Here is a 20,925-nt window from a genome sequence, read left to right as displayed (position 1 = left end):
CATTGTCATTAAATCTATGTGTCAGCTCTCTCTGTCTCTCTGTCTCTCTCACTCTCAATTCAAATTTACTTTATTTGCATGAATGTCACAGAGACTGTGTTGCTAAAGCGCAAAGAGTCAATTAAACAGAACACAAATACACTTCATGAGTTAATATATACATATATAAATAGAGTAAAAATTGAAGAAAATAAAATAAGACATCAATTGTGAGGACATGTTTCTGTGTGGGTGTGTGTGTACACACTTTACACAGTACTATATGCACAGACATTTGGTGTGACAAAACTTCAACACTATAATCCTCAAATGGATTACTTCAGAAAATTTCAATTTACCAACTTACCAGCAACATGACAGTTAGTATGACTGGGGGCAGTGGTGGTATGTTGCCGCGCCCGCAAAGTCTGACACCCCCCTCTTCCTCCATTGTGGTTTCTCACAAGCTTAGCTCTCACACGAGCAGGGAGACTGGGCTGTCTCTCGTGGGCCAGCTGCTAGGCTAACGCCGTCAGCACCTGTCCACCGGATCCTCTGCTCCTCTCCGCCGTTGTAGTCGGGGGACTGGGCTGTCTCTCGTGGGCCAGCTGCTAGGCTAACGCCGTCAGCACCTGTCCACCGGATCCTCTGCTCCTCTCCGCCGTTGTAGTCGGGGGACTGGGTTCTCTCTCGTGGGCCAGCTGCTAGGCTAATGCCATCAGCGCCTACCCACCGGATCCTCTGCTCCTCTCCACCGTCGTCGTAGGGAGACTGGGCTGTCTCTCGTGGGCCAGCTGCTAGGCTAATGCCATCAGCGCCTACCCACCGGATCCTCTGCTCCTCTCCGCCGTGTCGTAGGGAGACTGGGCTGTCTCTCGTGGGCCAGCTGCTCGGCTAACGCCGTTGGCTAGTTGACGTTGTTAACTCAGGCGTCCGTGGTGGCTACCACTGCGTGGTAAGGAGCTGATTGGGTTGGGAACCAGTCGTCCTAGAACTGCACCACATTTGTTTTCCTCTCTCTTCTCTGTCATACCTGAAACACACAAGTTATAAAATAGTGAAAAGAAAGCAGCACAAATAACACAACACAAGTACACAAGCACCCACCACAGAGTCAATTAAACAGGACAAAAATACACTTCATAAGTTAATATAAACATATAAAAATAGAGTAAAATTTAAGAAAAATAAAAAAGACAATAATTGTCTGTGTGTTCGTGTGCATGTTTAAAATAATAAACAGTAATAGAATAATAAGTAATAATGAGAATAAGTATTACTAATAAGTTACTGTAAGTAAAAGTTCATATTGTTTTCACATTCTGCTAAAACATGAACTTAAAGCAACACTAGGTAGTTTTTCGACCTTAAAATAATATTTCTAAACTCAGTTATGTGGTAGAATAATGGTTAATATGATGAATGGTGACGCCTCTGCAGCTTGGCTGGGGTCACGGCGGCAGAAACCGCACTGTGTAACTTCCCAGAGCGGGTAGGTACAGTACATACCTGACATAAAGAAGTCTAGTGCGACCTGATTTAAGACACGTTTATTCATCGGTGGATTTAGCCAGCAGCTACTTGGATTTTTTGTAAACCAATGCCAATGCCAGGTCGCACTAGACTTCTTTACGTCAGGTATGTACCTACCCTCTCTGGGAAGTTACCTAGTGTTGCTTTACCTGACAGCAAACAATCGAGAATCCATTGTGGTCTGTGTCTCAACAGCAGCCAGGCAGCGTGAGGTTGTGAGCCTGAGCTCAGGGCAAAGGAAAGTCACAGATGACTTTTTTCTACACTTGCGGATCATGGCACGCATTTGCAGATCTGCCGCGGCAGAAGTGTAGCAAAAGGGAACAGAAATAAATGAGTCTTTCAGTCTTTACATTGAAATATTTCTTAATGTGTGACATGCAGTGACATCTGACTCTCTCTCTCTCTCTCTCTCTCTCTCTCTCTCTCTCTCTCTCTCTCTCGGGTTTTATGTAGCTTCCTCCTTTGACTTCCTCCTTAGACTCTTGTATATCCATGTGGTGTCTACTGGTGTATAATGAAGAAATCACACCGTACTTTTTTATTTTATTCACATTGCATTCCATAACAACTTCAAATGCGAACATAATACAAATCTGTCTAAGGCTCAGCATATTGTTAACATGATCAACAATGTCATTGTCATTGTCATTAAATCTATGTGTCAGCTCTCTCTGTCTCTCTGTCTCTCTCACTCTCAATTCAAATTTACTTTATTTGCATGAATGTCACAGAGACTGTGTTGCTAAAGCGCAAAGAGTCAATTAAACAGAACACAAATACACTTCATGAGTTAATATATACATATATAAATAGAGTAAAAATTGAAGAAAATAAAATAAGACATCAATTGTGAGGACATGTTTCTGTGTGGGTGTGTGTGTACACACTTTACACAGTACTATATGCACAGACATTTGGTGTGACAAAACTTCAACACTATAATCCTCAAATGGATTACTTCAGAAAATTTCAATTTACCAACTTACCAGCAACATGACAGTTAGTATGACTGGGGGCAGTGGTGGTATGTTGCCGCGCCCGCAAAGTCTGACACCCCCCTCTTCCTCCATTGTGGTTTCTCACAAGCTTAGCTCTCACACGAGCAGGGAGACTGGGCTGTCTCTCGTGGGCCAGCTGCTAGGCTAACGCCGTCAGCACCTGTCCACCGGATCCTCTGCTCCTCTCCGCCGTTGTAGTCGGGGGACTGGGCTGTCTCTCGTGGGCCAGCTGCTAGGCTAACGCCGTCAGCACCTGTCCACCGGATCCTCTGCTCCTCTCCGCCGTTGTAGTCGGGGGACTGGGTTCTCTCTCGTGGGCCAGCTGCTAGGCTAATGCCATCAGCGCCTACCCACCGGATCCTCTGCTCCTCTCCACCGTCGTCGTAGGGAGACTGGGCTGTCTCTCGTGGGCCAGCTGCTAGGCTAATGCCATCAGCGCCTACCCACCGGATCCTCTGCTCCTCTCCGCCGTGTCGTAGGGAGACTGGGCTGTCTCTCGTGGGCCAGCTGCTCGGCTAACGCCGTTGGCTAGTTGACGTTGTTAACTCAGGCGTCCGTGGTGGCTACCACTGCGTGGTAAGGAGCTGATTGGGTTGGGAACCAGTCGTCCTAGAACTGCACCACATTTGTTTTCCTCTCTCTTCTCTGTCATACCTGAAACACACAAGTTATAAAATAGTGAAAAGAAAGCAGCACAAATAACACAACACAAGTACACAAGCACCCACCACAGAGTCAATTAAACAGGACAAAAATACACTTCATAAGTTAATATAAACATATAAAAATAGAGTAAAATTTAAGAAAAATAAAAAAGACAATAATTGTCTGTGTGTTCGTGTGCATGTTTAAAATAATAAACAGTAATAGAATAATAAGTAATAATGAGAATAAGTATTACTAATAAGTTACTGTAAGTAAAAGTTCATATTGTTTTCACATTCTGCTAAAACATGAACTTAAAGCAACACTAGGTAGTTTTTCGACCTTAAAATAATATTTCTAAACTCAGTTATGTGGTAGAATAATGGTTAATATGATGAATGGTGACGCCTCTGCAGCTTGGCTGGGGTCACGGCGGCAGAAACCGCACTGTGTAACTTCCCAGAGCGGGTAGGTACAGTACATACCTGACATAAAGAAGTCTAGTGCGACCTGCTTTAAGACACGTTTATTCATCGGTGGATTTAGCCAGCAGCTACTTGGATTTTTTGTAAACCAATGCCAATGCCAGGTCGCACTAGACTTCTTTACGTCAGGTATGTACCTACCCTCTCTGGGAAGTTACCTAGTGTTGCTTTACCTGACAGCAAACAATCGAGAATCCATTGTGGTCTGTGTCTCAACAGCAGCCAGGCAGCGTGAGGTTGTGAGCCTGAGCTCAGGGCAAAGGAAAGTCACAGATGACTTTTTTCTACACTTGCGGATCATGGCACGCATTTGCAGATCTGCCGCGGCAGAAGTGTAGCAAAAGGGAACAGAAATAAATGAGTCTTTCAGTCTTTACATTGAAATATTTCTTAATGTGTGACATGCAGTGACATCTGACTCTCTCTCTCTCTCTCTCTCTCTCTCTCTCTCTCTCTCTCTCTCTCTCGGGTTTTATGTAGCTTCCTCCTTTGACTTCCTCCTTAGACTCTTGTATATCCATGTGGTGTCTACTGGTGTATAATGAAGAAATCACACCGTACTTTTTTATTTTATTCACATTGCATTCCATAACAACTTCAAATGCGAACATAATACAAATCTGTCTAAGGCTCAGCATATTGTTAACATGATCAACAATGTCATTGTCATTGTCATTAAATCTATGTGTCAGCTCTCTCTGTCTCTCTGTCTCTCTCACTCTCAATTCAAATTTACTTTATTTGCATGAATGTCACAGAGACTGTGTTGCTAAAGCGCAAAGAGTCAATTAAACAGAACACAAATACACTTCATGAGTTAATATATACATATATAAATAGAGTAAAAATTGAAGAAAATAAAATAAGACATCAATTGTGAGGACATGTTTCTGTGTGGGTGTGTGTGTACACACTTTACACAGTACTATATGCACAGACATTTGGTGTGACAAAACTTCAACACTATAATCCTCAAATGGATTACTTCAGAAAATTTCAATTTACCAACTTACCAGCAACATGACAGTTAGTATGACTGGGGGCAGTGGTGGTATGTTGCCGCGCCCGCAAAGTCTGACACCCCCCTCTTCCTCCATTGTGGTTTCTCACAAGCTTAGCTCTCACACGAGCAGGGAGACTGGGCTGTCTCTCGTGGGCCAGCTGCTAGGCTAACGCCGTCAGCACCTGTCCACCGGATCCTCTGCTCCTCTCCGCCGTTGTAGTCGGGGGACTGGGCTGTCTCTCGTGGGCCAGCTGCTAGGCTAACGCCGTCAGCACCTGTCCACCGGATCCTCTGCTCCTCTCCGCCGTTGTAGTCGGGGGACTGGGTTCTCTCTCGTGGGCCAGCTGCTCGGCTAACGCCGTTGGCTAGTTGACGTTGTTAACTCAGGCGTCCGTGGTGGCTACCGCTGCGTGGTGAGGAGCTGACTGGGTTGGGAACCAGTCGTCCTACAACTGCACCACATTTGTTTTCCTCTCTCTTCTCTGTCATACCTGAAACACACAAGTTATAAAATAGTGAAAAGAAAGCAGCACAAATAACACAACACAAGTACACAAGCACCCGCCGCAGAGTCAATTAAACAGGACAAAAATACACTTCATAAGTTAATATAAATAAATAGAGTAAAATTTAAGAAAAATAAAATAAGACAATAATTATCTGTGTGTTCGTGTGCATGTTTAAAATAATAAACAGTAATAGAACAATAAGTAATAATGAGAAAAATGACAGTATCAATAAACAGAAATAAATGAGTCTTAGTCTTTACATTGAAACATTTCTTAATGTGTGACATGCAGTGACATCTGACTCTCTATATCTCTCTCGGGTTTTATGTAGCTTCCTCCTTTGTGTGGGAGGTATGGAGTTCTAATTGTTGCAAAACTATTTGCAAATGTGCATCTCAAACTGTGTGTGTGTATTCAGATCTTTGTGTGGGTATTCAGATCTGTGTGTGTGTGTGTGTTCAGTGTCGCGATCCGCAAGTGTAGAAAAGATTTGTCTGTCATTTTCCTTTGCCCTGAACTGACGCTGCCTGGCTGCTGTAGCAGTACAATCTACACATTGAGCGTGTCACTATTGGGGTGACACTAACAGATGATCGTTACCCTAAACTTACTGTAACTAAAAGTTCATATTTTGTTCACATTCTGCTAAAACATGAACCTAACTGACAGCAAACAATCGAGAATCCATTGTGATCTGCCTCTCAACAACAGCCAGGCAGCGTGAGGTTGTGAGCCTGAGCTCAGGGCATACAATCATCAGAAGATGATTGCATGCATGCTCCAATGTCTCACTTAACAATGATAAAGTTAATCTAAATTTCACTTTATCAACTTCACAGTTACTTAAATACACTTTCTGGGCCCACAAACACCTTAATTCCTTATTCACTTGACAGGTTTAAGGGCAAAAAAAAACCCCTCACTAAACACACACCTTAATACAATCTAAATCCTACACCTAAATATATACCCAAACCAAAATAACGTAAACACGGACACACAGATCTGAACACATACATACAAATGTCAACACGAACACACATATCTAAATACGTACAGAGACATTAATACACATTTGCAAATACTTTTGTATTTGTCTCTCTCTCCCACCTTTTCCAATATAACAAAAAAATGAAATTAAAATATTACTGTCCCCTTTTTTTCCAGGAAATACTATAAATAAATTATTCCTTTTTTTTAAAGAAAAATTTTACATTGTATTATATACACAGACAAAAAACTTTTAACACTGTTTTTAACACATCCTCAAATGGATTACTTCAGAAAATCTCAATTTATCAACTTCAACGTTACTTAAACACACACTCTGGGCCCACAAACACCTTAATGCAATCTAAATCAAACCAAACCAAAATAATGTACCATTCCCGATGTATTGGGGTGACACTAACAGATGATCGTTACCCTAAACTTACTGTAACTAAAAGTTCATATTTTGTTCACATTCTGCTAAAACATGAACCTAACTGACAGCAAACAATCGAGAATCCATTGTGATCTGCCTCTCAACAGCAGCCAGGCAGCGTGAGGTTGTGAGCCTGAGCTCAGGGCATACAATCATCAGAAGATGATTGCATGCATGCTCCAATGTCTCACTTAACAATGATAAAGTTAATCTAAATTTCACTTTATCAACTTCACAGTTACTTAAATACACTTTCTGGGCCCACAAACACCTTAATTCCTTATTCACTTGACACGTTTAAGGGCAAAAAAAAAAAACCCTCACTAAACACACACCTTAATACAATCTAAATCCTACACCTAAATATATACCCAAACCAAAATAACGTAAACACGGACACACAGATCTGAACACATACATACAAATGTCAACACGAACACACATATCTAAATACGTACAGAGACATTAATACACATTTGCAAATACTTTTGTATTTGTCTCTCTCTCCCACCTTTTCCAATATAACAAAAAAATGAAATTAAAATATTACTGTCCCCTTTTTTTCCAGGAAATACTATAAATAAATTATTCCTTTTTTTTACATTGTATTATATACACAGACAAAAAACTTTTAACACTGTTTTTAACACATCCTCAAATGGATTACTTCAGAAAATCTCAATTTATCAACTTCAACGTTACTTAAACACACACTCTGGGCCCACAAACACCTTAATGCAATCTAAATCAAACCAAACCAAAATAATGTACCATTCCCGATGTATTATACTTGTTCGTTGTGGTCCCAAAACTACTCAACAAGTAAAATAAAAGGATATTTGAGTCAATGTTACCGTCCCGTCTGTCCTTCAACACGGAGTCTGTCAGTTTTCTCTTTCCTCCTCACACGTTACCAGAATAACTCAATACTAAAGTCCTGGTCCCTCGAAACTCTGTCTTTTCCATTCTCTCTACATGGGGGAGGGCATTTCCTGTTGCAATGCAAACTCTGTGTGTGTGTGTGTGTGTGTGTGTGTGTGTGTGTGTGTGTGTGTGTGTGTGTGATCTCTCTCTCTCTCTCTGTGTGTGTGTGTGTGTGTGTGTGTGTGTGTGTGTGTGTCTCCCGTCTTTTCCAATATATTGGAACATTATACATTTTTGCTATAAAACTCATAGTATCATGTAAGTAATCGCAATTGTCTTTTTTTCATTTTAATTACAAGAGGTTTGTATCTTTTTGAAAATAATGTTGCAACTCAAACGTCTTTCTCTTGTCCATTATTTTGAAATTGTTCACACTGTCTATAGTTTGTGGAAAATATAATCTTGCTAACAAAGTAAATGTACTGCTGCAGGTGTTATGTCTCATGCAGCTATCATGCAATTATATTTCTGTGTGTGAGAACACGATGCGCTCAGGTCAAGGCCACACTCCCCTCCATATTGCCAAACAGGAAATGATCCCACGGGAAAAAAATGTTTCCCGTGGAAAAAAAACTGAGCTCAGGCACATTCTCATTTGTCAGATGGACACGTGCACACACTCTCTCTGTCTTTCTCTCTCTCTCTCTCTCTCTCTCTCTCTCTCTCTCTCCCTCACACACACACAGACACACACACACACACCTACGGGAACCTTTGCCCAGTAGAGTGTCTCTCCTATGGGAAGAACACCTGTTGGTAGTTCTCGCAGACAGTTGCAACAAACTTTCAATAACATTGAACTTTTCTCGTAGCTTTGGTATATAAGGCTTTTTTGAGGCCCTGCTCATTGTTCAGTGCACTGTGTGGCAGCACCATGGCAGATTGATATACAGTAAATGCAGCTCTTGATTATATTTTTGATCACCACACAGGTGTTATTTTATGTAACTGTATAAAAATATTAAATGGTTTCAAAACAAATGTCCATGGTATCTTTGACCCAAAGTAGTCTGTGATAAACAGTATACTATGTTTCATCTGATTATTTCTTATAGTCAAAATAATCCAGAAATTGTGTTTTTTAGAACTCAAATTCAAGATGTACCCGCTCAGATCAATGAGGCATAGAGGGCATAAATAACAAAAAGAAGTTCAAAACTTGTAATGTTCACAAGAACTTAAGTTGATAAAAAAATCTAACACAACAAGTAGTGATAATATATGTATTATTAGAGTTTTTATGATGAGTTTTAATGGAACGGTCATTTTTGACCGGGAACACAAAATTGTTTAACATGAAATGAACACAACATGAGGGTTAAATTTGAAGCATTTCTTCATGTGTGACATGCAGTGATGTATTCCCCTGCTAATTAGACAGCAAAGCAAAGTGTGTGTGTGTGTGTGTGTGTGTGTGTGTGTGTGTGTGTGTGTCATGAACCATAACGAGGCTCAAATCATCCAACCAGTGCTTTTCGGTCCAATTGACTCGGACTTATCAATCCGGTACTATTTGATCCAATTAAAATGATGTCATCCAGCAGGTACTGCCTGCATTTGCACGGCTGTACTGTTATGGAAATGGTAAAGTCACAGATGACTTTTTTCTACACTTGCGGATCGTGGCACGCATATGCAGATCTGCCGCGGCAGAAGTGTAGCAAAAGGGAACAGAAATAAATGAGTCTTTCAGTCTTTACATTGAAATATTTCTTAATGTGTGACATGCAGTGACATCTGACTCTCTCTCTCTCTCTCTCTCTCTCTCTCTCTCGGGTTTTATGTAGCTTCCTCCTTTGACTTCCTCCTTAGACTCTTGTATATCCATGTGGTGTCTACTGGTGTATAATGAAGAAATCACACCGTACTTTTTTATTTTATTCACATTGCATTCCATAACAACTTCAAATGCGAACATAATACAAATCTGTCTAAGGCTCAGCATATTGTTAACATGATCAACAATGTCATTGTCATTGTCATTAAATCTATGTGTCAGCTCTCTCTCTCTCTCTCTCTCTCTCTCTCTCTCCCTCACACACACACACACAGACACACACACACACACCTACGGGAACCTTTGCCCAGTAGAGTGTATCTCCTATGGAAACAACACCTGTTGGTAGTTCTCGCAGACAGTGTGTGTGTGTGTGTGTGTGTGCGTGCGTGTGTGTGTGTGTGTGTCATGAACCATAACGAGGCTCAAATCATCCAACCAGTGCTTTTCGGTCCAATTGACTCGGACTTATCAATCCGGTACTATTTGATCCAATTAAAATGATGTCATCCAGCAGGTACTGCTGCAAGTCTATACTGTTATGGAAATGTGTGTGTGTGTGTGTGTGTGTGTGTGTGTGTGTGTCTGTTGAGACTTGAAATTCTTAGGAGGAGTCTCTGCTTAATATAAGTGAAGTTACACAGACAGTAAAGTCAGTGTAACTTAGACTCTGGACTGAGAATATGAGCTGCTATGAAGAAGACAAAGGCAAGGGCAAAGGACAAAACAAAACTGGGATCGTACGTGGACATCATCCTAAATACAAGCAATTGCATCAACCTGATACAGAACTGAGAGAATCTACACCATCTCCTGTGCGCAAAATGGAACAAAGACGGTGGTGTGGGGAAAGTAATAAAAGGTTTGACAATAGAGCGTACCAAGAACAGTATGTGGTTGCTCATAACATTGGCCACCCGAGACACCCCGAGGGTCCTTATGGCAGAGGAAGAGGAAGAGGAAGAGGAACCTATCGATGTCAATCTCGGGTTGACAGACACGGGTCTGAACAAGGTCCACTCTGGAAGAACATTGGTTACAAAACACCAGTGTGCCATGCTACTGGAAGTGGAAAACGTCGGATATCTGAAGAACCTCAAGAATTGACAGTGTCCTCTAGTAAAAGTAAGTACCGTAAGACCGATGAGAGAGCCAGGCAGCATGACAGTGGCAACAGATCCCAATCTACAAGTCTTAGATGGACTGTTGGTAATTATAGTCAAGAGATTACTAAGACTTGTGTAAACCGTAAGAGAAGGACAGAATCAGACAGCTCAGTTATTGGTGTGGTGAGAGCCAAAGTCTCCGGTGATCAAATTCACAGTGACACAGGTAGCGTTCCAACAGCAAAGCTTGGTAGACAAGACACAGGTGCTTTACACAAGCACAGTACGTCCAGAGTGCAGTCGTCCAAGGCTACCCCTCCCTCAACCTGTAATAAAAAAAAGAGAGCCTGGAAGAACGACAGTAACACCAACAGCAGCAGCAGTGACAGTGACAGCAACAGCAACAGCAGCAGCGACAGCAGCAGTGACTCCAGCAGCGACTCCAGTAGCAACTCTGACAATGATGAAGAAGTGTATATTGTCAATGTGACCTCTGCCCCAAAGGCAATCGGAAGCATTAGCTCAAAGAGTGCAACCCGAGACAACAGAGCCTCTGCCGACGCTGCCAGTGTTGAACAAGAGCCAAGGCCTGTCTCTTCCCCAAAGACAATCAGACGCAGTGGCTCAAAGACTGCAGCTGGAGACAACAGAGGCTCCGCTGACTACGACGTGTCTAAAGTCCCAGCTGAGAAGAAGTCCAGGTACAAGACAGATGAGGCCTCTGCCCCAAAGATAAGGATTTACAAAGATGGGTATGTAGTATATATTATTGTGATTATATATTTATATGGATATTCATGAAGGGTATATATGGTATATATATATATATATAGGTGTATTATGTAGTTAGGTTATTCGTGTAGCTACAAACTGAAGAGTAGTTAAAAAGGGATGGGAATTTTTATTTATTTTTTAAAAAGTGTTGTACTTCTCCCACTCCTTGAGTGGAATGAGATCGATACTTTAGTTTCAGTCTTTCTCCTGTATGCACTGCTGCAGTTTCATCAAAGAGGCGACCTCTGTCTGAGTCAGTCCTCACAGCAGGCACACTTTGCTCCACCTCCCCCCTCTTGTGATTTGATGATGTACCGTCACGTGACTCAGGCAAACACGCAAGCAGCCAGCAGCACACACACACACACACACACACACACACACACACACACACACACACACACACAGAGCAGGAGGAGGGCATGATCTGCAAATAGGCTTTAAGATAGTGACCCTCACAAATTCATACAAGCATATAAAAAATCATGCGGACGAAAACAAAAAAGAAAAGATAATTATCTACTACCGTTCTCTAAAAGGGTAGTAGATCATTTTGTGCACTTTGTTTATTTAAGAAACAAATCCAGACATGACACTTTATGGGGAAAAATTGTTTTTGTTACTGTTCTATTGTTTCTGAACAAAAACTTTTGTTATGATAATGTATTTTCTATTGACCTATAAACTTTACCCACAGTCTGTCCTGGGTTTTAACTAATTAATAATCCAAAAACACTAAAAAGTCATGAAAATTCATTCAGATTTAGCAATTTGATGATGCATCCAACTTAATAATTTAAAAAGTATCGGTGTCGGTATGGGTATCGGCGATACTGGCCCTGTATTTACTTGGTATCGGATCGATACCAAATCATGCAGTATCGCCCACCACTATGTGCAGTGTTTTGTAATGTCTTAGCTCTGTTTTTTATTTTTACTTTTTTAATTTCTTATTTTCTTTCTTTCTTTTGTATGTACAAATAGCTACATACATTTATTTCTTTATATACATGTTCGAAATAAAATTCATTCATTCATTCATTCATTCATTCATTCATAATCAGACGCAGTGGCTCAAAGACTGCAGCTGGAGACAACAGAGGCTCCGCTGACTACGACGTGTCTAAAGTCCCAGCTGAGAAGAAGTCCAGGTACAAGACAGATGAGGCCTCTGCCCCAAAGATAAGGATTTACAAAGATGGGTATGTAGTATATATTATTGTGATTATATATTTATATGGATATTCATGAAGGGTATATATGGTATATATTCATATAGGTGTATTATGTAGTTAGTTTATTCGTGTGGCTACAAACTGAAGAGTAGTTAAAAAGGGGTGGGAATTTTTATTTATTTTTTAAAAAGTGTTGTACTTCTCCCACTCCTTGAGTGGAATGAGATCGATACTTTAGTTTCAGTCTTTCTCCTGTATGCACTGCTGCAGTTTCATCAAAGAGCGACCTGCTCTGTATTTTATTTTACTTTTTTAATTTCTTATTTTCTTTCTTTCTTTTGTATGTACAAATAGCTACATACATTTATTTCTTTATATACATGTTCGAAATAACATTAATTCATTCATTCATTCATTCATTCATAATCAGACGCAGTAGCTCAAAGAGTGCAGCTGGAGACAACAGAACCTCCGCCGACCATGAAGTGTGTACAGTGCCAGCTGAAAGGAAGTTCACCCGGTGTAACACAGATGAGGCCTCTGCCGAGACCAGCGCTGCCTGTGCTAAACAAGAGTCAAGGGATGTCTCAACAACAGACATTGCGTCTGTGACCATTGTTGCATCAACTGAGCTCGTGTCCCAGTATAGTGAGGTGGAGGCTGACTATGCTGAGACCAGCGCTGCCTGTGTTAAACTACTTGAGTCCCAGTGTGACGAGAAGGAGGGTGCCCCTGCTGAAACTGAGGAGTGTAATACCATGTCCCAACGTACACCTGAGCCAGAGTCCCAAGCTGCACCGGTGTGTGAAATGTGTAACGATACACCTGGATATGCTGAACCTGTGATTGCATCCACAAGTCTTGCATCTTTGCCAGAGTGGTATGTGTATATCATCATCATCATCATCATCATCATCATTGTGTTTCTAATTATACTGGTAGAAGCTATACCTTGTGGTGCTTTACTGACAATGTTCCTTCCTTTTTTATCTTACAGTAACAGAGACACTCACCAGGAGAGTTTCATCGATGTAAGTGAGTGCAATGAGAGACTATGGAATTTCCAGTCCAGTTCAGACACGCATGCTGCAAGCGTGTTCACTATTCCCACGACAGTCCCTATATGCCAGCCTAAATCGATATACGATTATGGAGACGTGTCTGCGTCTGGCTACGTTAACCTGTTTCCTGCAGAGCAGACCTGTGAGTACGCGTCACAAGACGTGTCACAAGACTCCTCGACCCGAACTTTTCGAGTAGAAGACCATCACCCACAAGTACCTTCAACACCTCGACATCTAACGTCCCACCAGCAAGTGCCTGCTGAAACACAGCACCAATTACCTCTGACACCCCAGCAGCAGCAGCTACCAATACATCACCGTGACCCTCTACAATCTCAGCAACTGGTATTCCTGCAACCACAACTACCACCACCACCACCACCACAGCCTCAGCAGTGTCAGGGTGTAAGTTGCGACATCTTCCAGCCAGTTACACCTGTACTACAGCATTCAATATTCCAATTCCCAACCGAAGCTGTAGTAGCTGTAACACACCCAGAAGCCCCCCACGCTCTCACTCCACGGCACAGCTTGGAGAGCCATGGTGAAAACATCACGTTCAGCGATACTCTGCTGGCTCTGATAAAGCAGTCGCTCTTGTGTGCCACCTGTAAGACAACCTTCAACAGAGCGGTTATCTGTCAAGAATTCTTGATTCAGTTCAACAAACCCATCCAATGTGTATGTGGTTGTGTAATCTGCACAATATGTTACCACGCGCACAGAGGATGCAAGGTACACAGTGTAGTGTCTCAACGCGGCACCATCAACACCACAGTCAGCAGGTTGGCTAATTATCCTGATATGGCGAACATAGGAGTGTGGGAGCTCGAACGTGATCCAACCGACCGTTTCAGGACAGATGACAATGTCAGCAGATTCGCTCGGAGTATCTTGGACACCAACGTTGGGCCTTCTCTTGAGAGTCTGCAAAGCGGTACGTGTAATTTTTATTCTATTTTCCAAGCTATACATTATTCATCTATCAACTTGGCAATTGAAACTGTTGTTGCTTCTCCATGCAGTGTTCAGCCACCTCATCACCGCGAGAGATGAGATGTCCTTCACGTATTGGGCAAACGCACGAATGCCAGAAGAGACGGCCTACAGATATGTCTGCATCCCTCACGTTCCGGGTTTCTGGGATCACATTCTGGTGGGAACCTGTCCGCTGCCCAACACGGAAAAGATGATTGGTCCTGATGACTACTTGCCTAAATTGTTCAACGTATCCCTTGGTTCATACCGATTTCACTGGAGCTGTTTTGTGTTGAAAAGACAGATCATCTTGGCTATGTGGTGTTCGGCTGTGTCATCAGCAGGGCAGACTGAGGTATTTCCACTTGTCCATAAAGATTTGAAAAACATTACCACAGGCTTGGAGTTTAGAGAGATGGTGGTTTATCTGTCTCGGTGGTTTAAAGTTCAGTACGCGACACCAACAGACCGGTCCCTGGCTATAGTCTTAGATTGTAAACCCTCCGACGGTTCTAGTGTGGTTGACGTGATAACTGTGCTAGCTTCGAAGAGTGGGATGGTAAGTGTCACCCCTAAATACGTAAAACGTCTGGTCATCCATGATACAGACTACACATTCAATCGCAAGCTTGCCAAGACTATATTCACTTGCCCTCATGGTGAAGAGTTTGACGGTGACAGTGTAGACCAGCATTGTATTGACATCGTTGGTGAGTTTAGGGACTACGACGAGGACAGTTATGGATCTGCACAGATGTGTACCAACACAGCGGTTTATAGTTTCATTTAGATATGACCTGTGGTCATGGTCAAGTGGCTGTAGGAGTAGTTGTAGGTTTTGTACAACCAATATATACAGTAAATGTGTCCTCAACAAAAGGGATAGCGGTTTTCTATATTGATATGTGAAACACTGGAAATGTATCTAACCGTGGGTGTTGTTCTAACACCCCTCCCTATGAAATGTACACACAGAGATTATGTAATATTGACAAACCATGTTTTTGATATCTCTTCATGTCTGCACGCTTTTATTCACACTTGTCAAATGTACACCTTTGTGTTTGTAAGTGTATATGATAACATTGTGAAAATAAACACAAAGTGGAACTTTGTTGGAGATTGTATATATGAACGTGTTGTTGGACTCGTTTTTTTTTGTGATGATGTGATTTATATTTCTGTTGTGTCACCAACAGGACTCGTGTTTGTCAAGAACGTGACCATGGAGCAATTCTTCCAACCATAGCTCATATTGTCAACCTTCACAAACATCCCTCCATCTTTGCCTCCCTGGCTATATAGACACCCTTGACTGTCTATATCTATCATTTGCCTTACATCTACCATGCAAGATTGTACGAATCAGATACACTCTTGGAATCAGATACACTCTTGGAAGAGTGTATCTGATTCTAGATACCAATCCTGGTGACTTGTTGGAACAGATAGATGAAGATTTTGAGAAGGCCTATGACAGCCTGATTGTCGTCTGGTTGCTTACATTGAAACCTTTTATATATCACGACATATTAACAATAATAAAAATAGTTCCAAATCGCACATGTTGACACTCCTATGAGACGACCTAACCCGACACGTCCACCATGTCTAACATCTTGGTTAAAAAACAGCAGGATGACTTCACAGGACTGTGTGCTGCTGAAGCTACAAGACTTGAAAAGGACACACGTGAGCTTCTAGTCAACCTGACTGGAATGGGCTGGACATGTCCTGGGTTTCAACTTGCGTGCACCGTGAGACTTACAGACATCCGCAGATACAAGATTACCGTGACCTGCGAAGGCTTTCCGAGAGTTGATCAAACCCTGTTTGAGATACACAAATGCCCAGGGAGAGAACACAGCTTCCAATGTCTTATTCACAAAGTACAGGCACCATCTGTACATTATCTGGAGAAGGCGAAAGCTATTGTGAAAGAGCCTCCGAACCCGTTCATATCGGAGTTCTTGGGCCCAAGAGAAATGGACAACGGAGACTTTGATTTGGCAATGACTTTGACCTTGGATCACAGTTTAACGTATCACACCAACATTGAAGTGAACGACAACTGTTCTGAGGCTCTCAAGTGTGTCTTGACAGAAGGGGACCCTCAGGACATGTCTACGATCTGGAATCCCATGAAGACTGTTGTTTATTATGTAGTTTACCACACCTTTGCAGCGATGCTACAAGAAAACCTGTGACTGTGTATGAAGATGAATAAAAGAATGTGTTAACCTGACTCTCTCTCTGTGTGTGTGTGTGTGTGTGTGTGTGTGTGTGTGTGTGTGTGTAGTGACTCTTGTTTGTAGTTGAGGTACGCTAAAGCCACCCTGACAGAGATGTAACCCTCTAGAAGTTTTGCGACTTGATGGTTCACTGTAGCATTGATTTGTCACATACACATTGATACATCCAATGGGGGTTCCAATTTATTCAGATTCAGGCATCATAAAAGCGATAGGACATGGATACAACTGAGGCTGCAACTCAATATGACTCAAGCACCCTAATGGCAAATTCAAGAGGGGTTTATCACAACAACGTGTATGTGGATTATGTTGTCATTAGAGGGGGCAAACAGGAGATTTGTGCGTATAACCTTTTTATAAATGCAACTGTGGTGAATGAACACTTTAGCTACAGTGCAGTATTAGACCTAGACGAAGACACAGACACGGACACAGACACAGACATAGACACAGACCTCTCACCCGGAGGACAGTACACAACTCCTTTGGAACAAGAGCAACTCGTCAATGGCTACACACAGCACATAACTGACAAACTGAAGCCTCTTCTACTGTCATCCCCGTGCAACCAACGCAGCGTACTCTTTGTGTCTTCCAGTATCATACCCAGACAATTGATCGAGATCACGGGGGCTAGGCCTGAGGTGATAGTCCATTTTCTCAACTGTTTCCGTAATGTGTACATGGTGAACGGAGAATCTTTTTGCAATCCTACTTTTACGGACAAGTGGATCACATCATCGCTCCCTGAACATCTACGGGTCGCTCACACTTCTCTGGATGGTTACATACCAGTGACATTAAAAGACTCGAAACAGGTTTATCTCCTGGGAACTCTTCAGAAGGGAGGTAATGGATTAGACAGGTATCTCCTGTACAAGGATGATCATATCACGTACATCGAGATGGCTCATTATGTCTACCGTCTCAATCTAAGAGGGACTAATGAGGACTTTCCGAGAAATCCCTACTGCGAGTACACTATAGGGTCGTGTGGCATTTTTGACGTAGTCCACGAATATCATTCACTCAAAAGTGAGTTTGTGCTGACCAAACTAAAGACATTGTTAACATATATATTTGAATACTGTGTATAATGTAAAGCATTTAGGGATTAGTGTAATGTGTTGCTTAGAATACTAACATCTTGTGATTGACACAGCAGTGGTTGAGTGACATGTGAAACCCTGTTTGGTTCGACTTACATACACATGTTAAAATCTTAAAATCCCGTGAAAAGTGAGTGACTCATCTAGAACTATCCTCCGAACACATGTTCATGACCATGTAAAACGGTTAACCAACAGACCTATCAGTTGGACCAAACCTATGCAGTTGGACCAAACCTATGCAGTTGGACCAAGCTTATGCAGTTGGACCAAGCTTATGCAGTTGTACAAATCGGCCATTTTTGCATGGCTGGGTGGTGACGAAACTGGGTTCAGCACACATACAAGGGCGCTACTGCTCCTGAAGTAACACTCACTGCGAGGAGACTCAGAATTGGTTCACAGTGTGTAAACCCAAGCGCTATGAGGATGTACATTCCTATCACAATGACTCTACTGTGCATTGCTGCGACAGTTGATTGTTGTACCCTGACAAGGATGGAAGGTCTCACGAAAGAAAGAATTGAACCGGTCACCGTAGTTACGAAAGGTCTCACGGAGAAAAGACTTGAACCGGTCACCATAGTTGGTACAGTGGGTAGCACTGTCACGCTGCCGGGGTACTTGCAGAGTCCTAATCAGTTTTTCCAGAAAGACCGAGAACCCATGTACGCTATTTACCAGATATACGAGCTGACGATGAACTCTCTGGGCTACCAAGTCAACATTCGCTTTCTCACGTGTACAGACGAAGGCATGTACAGGATTGGAAAGGAGACTTTCTATTTGAGAGTAAACAGTGATACGTGTGGTATGTTTTACTACACTGCCAAGGTTGACACAGGGACGAAGGCTGCAGTCATTGCCCCGCTCCAGGGTGTCATTCGAATCTCCAGGCTAGCACAATACCACAATAAGCAAATGTGGAGTTTAAACGAAGTGTGGAATGACACTATGAGCAAAGAACAAAGTCTGGGTTCCTGCTGTTTCCTGGTTGACAACGGGACAGCATTTCGTGGATCTGGAATTGGAATTGGAGTTGATGCATCGTCCTGGCAGTATTACATGTATCAGAGACACGGAGAGGTCAACGCAAGCTGCTCAGATGTTCAAGTTGCTACATCCACACTTCCTACTGCCGCAGCAACTACAACGACAACTACAACGACAACTACAACGACAACCAGACAACCCATTAGAGTACCGGATCTCAAGGAGCTGGATAGTGTCGAAACGGGCGCAGGCCTGGTCAACGTGAGTGAAGGTACGTTGTGCGTTTTTTGGTCAGTTTCATCATGATACTATGTAGCTTTTTATTACAATCACATCTCTCTCTCTCTCTCTCTCTCTCTCTCTCTCTCTCTCTAGATATACAAGACATCGTGAGGATGATGGACGAACTTGAAAAATCGTGGAGGTCTACTGGGAATACTTTCAAACCCTACAGTGTCATGATAGTCATTGCAATGACGATGCTGATTCATACAATCGTGTTTGAATAGCAGACAGCCTGTCCTGCAAGCAGATATACCACAGTTATTGTGAGGATATACAATGTTTATTTTTGTTGGTATTGTAAACATACATGCATCATTGTACAATGAATAATGTACAAAATAAATGTGAATACAATGAACCATTTCTATGCAGTCCTGGTGTTGTTTGACTAGAATCGCTTGCTCGCTTGTCGTCGTCGTTGTTGTTGCTGAATCTGGTGTATGACCATATTTTTGTCTCCCTCGGTCATATGAGCAGCCTGCACCCATTCTTGGTCTTGCAGCAGCTCATGGGCCAGGAGTCTCTCATTCTCACGGAAAGTCAGTAATTGAAGGACGATTCTTCTCACTAGAGTACACTCCATCACGTTGGGCATTACATCGTCAATGTCCCAGGAAGTGACTGGTGCACTAACATGGTTTCTTGGACACAAAGTCTTTACAATGATGTCGTACGTGGACACAGTTCCACTGTCATTATCACGCTCCGCGAAGACAACCTTTCCTTCCATCGCGTCTGCTATCATCACCCCCAGACTCCACATGTCTATGGCACAAGTGTAATCTTTCCGACTGGTGTCTGGGGCGTCACCAAACAGTTCTGGGGCTCTGTAGGGCTCCGTTACCACATTTGGACTCATCCGTTTGGAGGATTGTCTCGAGAGGCCCATGTCTGCCACCTTAACGGTCAGATCTTCTGTCAGCAGCACATTACGAGGTGTCAAGTCCCTGTGTATTATATTACGCCCGTGCATGTAAGACAGGGCATTGGCCACCTGAACGGAAAAGTGAGCCACAAAACTCAACGGAATCACCTGTACTGCTTTACCAAGGTCGTAGTAGACTTTCAGACCATGTCCATTGTGAATCACTGTCAAGGTGTAGGGAACGTAGGGCATGAGCATGGCGATATTCTCACCGTCAATGAAAAGATCGTGTATCTGAATCACATTGGGGTGACCCCTCAGTGCACTGAGACAGGAGAGTTCTCTCACGGTCGCATCCTCTACGCCAATTGTTGAATCGTTCTCTACAATGTCTTCATCCTCTACCACAGGGGGGTTGTGACCCCTCGGTGCACTGAGACAGGAGAGTTCTCTCACGGTCGCATCCTCTACACCAATTGTTGAATCGTTCTCTACAATGTCTTCATCCTCTACCACAGGGGAGTTGTGACATTTCAGAGCAAACGCCTTTCCAGTCTTCAGACACGTGACTTTGTACACAGTTCCGTATGCGCCTCGGCCAATAATGGAGCCTTTCTGGTAATTCTCCATTTCTGAAAGTGAGACTGTTGCTGACGCAAAAAAAAAAACAAAAAACAAACAAACCCCAAAGTGTTTGAAGGATTAGATACCCTGTCAATATGATGGTATTATATACAGCAATGGTTTGGTTCGATGACCAGACCTTTTCCCTGTATTGGACCCGACTATAGCAGTTGGACCAAAACCTCGATGGCTGGACTAATCCCTGTATTGGACCCGACTACAGCGGTTGGGAAGCTGGGGACACACACAGAGCGTACTTAAAGTCTCTGTGTTGTTGCTGCAAAGGTTGTCAGCAGCCTGTGTCACCACGCAGATCGGTATGGAGCAACTCTCCACCACCCATGTAACATTTGAAAATGCTACATTCACCAATTCTACGCTCTTCACTAGTACGAACTACCCGTCAGGTTCGCAT

At 42.7% G+C, this 20,925-nt stretch overlaps 1 protein-coding gene and 1 long non-coding RNA gene across 2 annotated transcripts; both read right to left on the bottom strand.

Annotated features, from left to right (window-relative positions):
• Positions 1-2,827: 2,827 nt before the first annotated feature.
• On the bottom strand, positions 2,828-7,498 carry LOC311253902. The gene is made up of 3 exons (XR_014622027.1): positions 7,436-7,498; positions 4,657-5,137; positions 2,828-3,167 (listed from the first exon to the last, which is right to left on the bottom strand). It is a non-coding gene; the product is annotated as an uncharacterized lncRNA (long non-coding RNA).
• An 11,911-nt stretch (positions 7,499-19,409) lies between these two features.
• LOC311253898 (cyclin-dependent kinase 2-like) lies at positions 19,410-20,516 on the bottom strand (the record flags this gene model as incomplete). Its single annotated transcript, XM_084384363.1, has 1 exon — positions 19,410-20,516. One exon carries the CDS (start codon positions 20,514-20,516, stop codon positions 19,410-19,412), a length of 1,107 nt encoding a protein of 368 aa, XP_084240489.1.
• Positions 20,517-20,925: the final 409 nt, after the last annotated feature.

Source organism: Pagrus pagrus (assembly GCF_965226575.1).
Source record: "Pagrus pagrus genome assembly, contig: HAP1_SCAFFOLD_63, whole genome shotgun sequence".
Lineage (NCBI taxonomy): Eukaryota > Metazoa > Chordata > Actinopteri > Spariformes > Sparidae > Pagrus > Pagrus pagrus.
Note: the sequence above shows the minus strand (reverse complement) of the source record. Positions and strands in the feature narration are given on the sequence as shown.